Source organism: Arachis ipaensis, chromosome B10 (genome assembly GCF_059453495.1).
Source record: "Arachis ipaensis isolate K30076 ecotype BB chromosome B10, ASM5945349v1, whole genome shotgun sequence".
Taxonomy (NCBI): domain Eukaryota; kingdom Viridiplantae; phylum Streptophyta; class Magnoliopsida; order Fabales; family Fabaceae; genus Arachis; species Arachis ipaensis.
Window position 1 is genome coordinate 18671703 of NC_142435.1, and position 5513 is coordinate 18677215.

The 5513-nt window shown below is 38.1% G+C and overlaps 2 protein-coding genes across 2 annotated transcripts; both read right to left on the reverse strand.

Annotated features, from left to right (window-relative positions):
• Positions 1–2877: 2877 nt before the first annotated feature.
• LOC148579310 (uncharacterized) lies at positions 2878–3342 on the reverse strand. Its single transcript, XM_088489505.1, has one exon. The coding sequence runs from the start codon at positions 3340–3342 to the stop codon at positions 2878–2880; it is 465 nt and encodes a 154-aa protein (XP_088345631.1).
• A 1019-nt stretch (positions 3343–4361) lies between these two features.
• LOC107620266 (uncharacterized) lies at positions 4362–5165 on the reverse strand. The gene has a single exon (XM_016322453.1). The coding sequence runs from the start codon at positions 5163–5165 to the stop codon at positions 4362–4364; it is 804 nt and encodes a 267-aa protein (XP_016177939.1).
• Between the last annotated feature and the right edge of the window lie 348 nt (positions 5166–5513).

The following is a 5513-nucleotide window of genomic DNA, read 5'->3' on the forward strand; positions in this document are numbered from 1 at the left end:
ATAAGATATCAAAATATCAAATTATTTTTATATTTTTAAAAGTTATTTATATCCAATTTTTTTGTTGCTTACGATATTTCTCAACCCGATAGATCAATGATTAATCTGTCACATACCTACTTTTTATTTAAAGATTTGTTATTGGCTAATGAATTGCTGTATGCATAAGGTGAGATTCGAATCCACCGTTGACTAGACTGAGAATTCAGGTTTCTAGAAGGCGTGTTGTGTTATATTAGTCTATTTTCTAAATGATTCATACGTTTTAAGAGACTACAACTTGATATCACAAGACTCTTTAAGAGCTAAACAAATCGCGTATGTATCTTTTGAAAACCAAGTCACTAATTTGGTCGCACTAATTTAGGTTTTTATAAAAATAAAATTGAATATTATAGTATAGTTTCATGCCATAAGAATTTATTTAGCAGGAGTATGCGGAGACAAAGACCTCTATCTTCACCCTATGTTCCTATTCACTCGTCAGAGCGAGTTTCGATTAACATGAAAATTTGACAGATCTACATTTTCGTTCATGTAGCGATCAAATGTTTTAGTAGATACCCGATTTAGTGGTTTTTGATTTTCATCCCTAAACCAATTGTTGATTTTACATAGTGTGTTGTGTCAAATTATTGATCAAGCTAAGTTGTACATGTAGATGTACTGTAAGATTAATAAACTGGGTCTTCCATTATTAGTCTTCCAATAAAAATATAGTTCACTCTCTTTCCTCATATTTTTCACTTGAACTTCTATCCACCTTCCTTCAAAATTCTCTATTAAACTCAAATCCAAATACAAATGTCGTTTAATATACATTCATGTCTCACATGATCTCTCAGCTCTACTTGTCTTTCCTATCCAAATCGGTATTCAAATACGTATTTTTCGATGATACTAGATCTCACATTCAACTTCAACTTCAATTGTCGTCGTTGTTTTAGAGATTATCACAAGGGAAGAGACAGAGAAAAAGAAGAGCAATGAAAAAGGAAGGAGAAAAAGGAAAAAGAAGAAGAAAAGAAGAAAAAAGCAAAGGAAAAAGAAGTAGCTAAGAAGAAACAAGCTAAGGAGAAAGAAAAAGAAGAAAAGAAGAAAAAAAGAAAGGAAAAGAGAAGCAGCTAAGAAGAAACATGCTATGAAGAAAGAAAAGAAGAAAAAAAGAAAGGGAAATAGAAGTTAAGAAGAAACATGCAACTGATAAGAAAAATGAAGAAAGAAGGAAAAGAGAGATGGCAATATAAGCAGCTAAGAACAGACAAAGAAGAACATGAGAGAGAGAGAGAAAAGCCAAAATGTCCGTGCATATCAAAATTAATTATTATGTATGTGTATAAATATATATTATATATTAAAAATATTATTTATATATTAAAATTAATTATTATATATTTGTATATTAATAAATATTTTATTTAATTTATTTTTAATATATATTTTATATTTTAATATATTAATATTAATTTTGGTGGTTGATTTTAGTATATATCTAATATGATTAATTTTATATTTATAACTGATTTAGTGGTTAATTTTTTTATATATTATTTAATTTTTTTTATATATTTATAATTGATTTAGTGGTTAAAAATAAGCTAATTAGAGATAATAGAAGCAACACCTAAGAAGAGATGGATTTTTATTTTAATAAATAAATTAGTTATAACTATTGAAAAAAATAATTTAAAAAATATTTACTGAGATAAATACCCCTCTCTTATCTCATTTATACTGTAAATAAGATAATTTTACACGTATCTTGTTTATACTGTAAACGAGATATGTGGAGTTTTTCAATTTTCGTATATCTCGTTTACACTGTAAACGAGATATATGTTTTTATAAATAATAAATATAATTTATGAAAATAAAAAATATTAATAATTTAAATTGGACAAAACTTAAAAATGGAACGTTTCAAATAGTAAAGAAGATGAACAATTTTAAATAATAGGAAAGATAAACTGTCCATTTTAAATGATAGAAAAGATGTACTGTCCATTGATATTATTAATACGATTACCTCTTTAAATGGAACATTTACACATAAGTGCACCATTGAACTACCTACTATTAATACAATTACCTTTTTTCTAACTACCCATTATTAATACTATTATTTTTAACTAACAAAATTTTTAAATTTTTTATGTACTCTCTTGAGTATTAATTTTTAAATTCAAATTATATATTCAGATGACTCACGAGTATTTGGGTTTAGCGTTGAGCTGTGGTCCTTAGTTTTTGTGTCTTAGTTTTTAATCTATCATGCTTAGTTGCTTTATGTTATATGAGTTATGGACCCATTGTACTTTGTGTTACCTATGTTATATGAGTTATGCTAATAGTTTGTATGACTTATGTTAAAAATGACTTCGTGTTACATATATTACATATATTATTATGTGTTCTAAATATTATGGTTTCCTCAACATAACATAAGACAATAGTTGCAAAAAGAACACATCGAACAACACAGTACATAAACTAAATAAAGTGAACTGAACTAGGAAATAGCTAACATACTCAAGTGCAAATACAAAACTAAAACAACTAAACCAACAACTACACATCGACCCCGGTCCCCGTGGTGACATTGCCCTGTGGATAGCTCTGACGTTTGTGTCCTGGTTGCCTGCACAGACAACATCTCTTGGGTCTGTTTGGATCAGCCTCATCCATACTAGTCCGAATCCTGGTGGTCCTAGGACGCCCCTCACTCGCACATCTCTTGGTGGGATCTAGTATGACTGTGGGTCCATCATACGGTGGCAAAAAATCCTCGGGGATGGGCAGGGTGAATCCTATCCGGTACACACTGAACACCGAGCTAAGATGATACACTTGGTGGACATACGACTGCCAAGTGAGTCGTTAATACGCACAACATGCTAAGGCATGAGAGCAACGATAATGAAGTGCCTGAAAATATCTGCAATCACATGTCTGAGCTATGAGTGACACTCTGTAACTACCAAGTGAGAATGACCCAGTAGGAGTGGTCTCCGAGACGGTGAACTCAGAATTATCTCTATCATACAAAGTCACCGTGAAGCACCTCGACGTCTTCAGATTAGCCTCTATAGACTTCACTAGATGTTGACTGAACTGCTGTCCAGTTCCCAGCTGGGCCTCTGCCTCTCTCCCCTTGCGAACGAATAGCTCTGCCAACCTCCCGTAAGTGGCCTTCACTAGTGAGCACACCGGAAGGTTCCTGACCCCCTTCAGGATGGAATTAACACACTCGGAGATATTCATCGTCATGTGTCTGAATCTCCCACCCTCATCCCGATGCTGAGTCCACAACGAATAGTCAATCTTGTTAGCCCAGTCATACATGGCAGGGTCTTCAGACCGCCAGAATATCAAACCAGTAATATAATTCCACCTCAGTCTTGGCAAACACTGCAATCACAAGAAGCCTCCTTGCATCCTTACCCGTAAAGGTGAGGGCAAAATTTGAGGCCACATGTCGAATACAGAATGTACGGTATGCAGCAGGTGGTAGCCAACCTCCGTCGGGAGCCTCAAGTGTAGCCTTGATACCGTTATGCCTATCTGATATCACCAGGATACACGATTGCGGGGTCACGTACTGGCGGAGATGGGATAGAAAAAATGACCAGGACTCCGCATTCTCACCCTCCAAGAGTGCAAATGCAACAGGCAGGATGCTGGAGTTCCCGTCTTGTGCAATCGCAACCAACAACGTACCTCCGTATTTACCGTACAAGTGGGTCCCGTCTATACTCACCAACGGCTTGCAATGTCGGGATGCCTCAATACATGGTGGGAACGTCCAGAAAAGCCAATGAAAATGGGCTTGCGAGCCGTCCACCTGACCCCCCCACTAGAACAGGACTCGTCCTCAGCGCTGCAACACTACCAGGCATCATCAGCTGCACACCTAAGACCCATCGCGGCAGCTCGTTGTATCACTCATCCCAATCTCCGTAAATATGGGCGACGGCCTTCTGCTTGGCCAACCAAACCCTCCTATAAGTCGACCGGAACCCAAAGTGTGCCTCCGTCGCATTCAGCAGTACCTTGATGCAAACGGATGCATAAGCTCTAACCATTGGCATAATGAAGGCCGAGATCACATGATAATCAAGACTCCTATGATCGCTCGAGATCGACGTCGTGAGACAAGTATGAGGTCCGTTGTATCGTTTTACCTCCCAAATACCCTTGCCCTGCCGGAGACTTAGCCTAATCAACCATGTGCACCCGTTCCCAAATTCGGTACACTTCCCAACGTACCTGCGATAATCGGACTCCACCACTTTGTACTGTACCCCACGTCGGATGCTATATGTCTTCACGCTTAACATAGCCTCCCCTTTATCCTGAAACTGCTAACCAACCTGAAACTCTGTAAGACCTCCAGTACCCTGGGTATCTCTAGCACCAAATCCAGTGGGTTCCCCAGGAACCCCCTCCTGTCTCATGCCATCCAAGTCCAAAGATGAAAAGTGCGGACGGTATTGGTGAGTCCCAGAGCTAGAACCACCGCCATCCCCAGCTGGATTACTCGCTGCAATGTCATCGCCACTATCATCAGTAATGAGGTCTGGCTCCACATCATCATCGTCATCATCATCCAACAATGCATCACCCATACCAGCCGGTACTCCACGCTGTAAAAAAATCGGCACCTTATCCACGATAACAACCTCTCCGTCACCACTGCAGTTGAGATCAACGACGAATGACGGGGAGGCGACAGGCTCGTCCCGAGGTGCATTCACAGGCACGGACAAAGATGCACCAATAGGTCTCGAGCTAGAACCGGCTACCGTGCCTAGAGTTTGGGTATTCCGGTTCGAATCTCCCGAGCTAGATACCACATCAACCAACTTTGCCAAAAGCTTAGGTGTTCTGACCTTGGGAAACTGGCGACGACAATGGAACAGGACCTGCAAATTCACGTCATCTCTCAACACTGAGATCGGAATGCGATAGAATAACTTCTGAACCCGTTTCACGCCTTGCAGCCCAAGTTTCTGTATTATAGAATTCAAGAAGTCATCGAATCTCGTTGTAGGTCTCATAAAAATACTCAGAGGATCTTTATCAGTGAACTTCACACCAGAGCATGTTTTTCTCTTAATGGACCCTCTATAATGCACCAACACTACAAAACTCTCCTCACTAGCCATTTTGTCTCACTCTAATGAGAGAAATTCACATTCACACCATATTTATACACGTCTGGGGCTTCATAATTCGAAACAGCCAATTTTGAATTATATATGTATAATTCGAATTAGGGTGATTTGAACTACCCTATGTATAATTCGAATCAGTTCGGTTCGAACTACCTAGCATGCATAGTCCTTCATAATTCAAACAGCCTTGATTCGAATTACTCCTGTTTTTAGTTCGAGTTAGATTGATTCGAATTACATAGAGACATACTTTTGGATGATCCATGTCTCATTTTTGGGTTTGGTTGAATCATGTAATTTCTCCTCCCAACTGGCTTAATACTGCGATTTGCCCTCTAG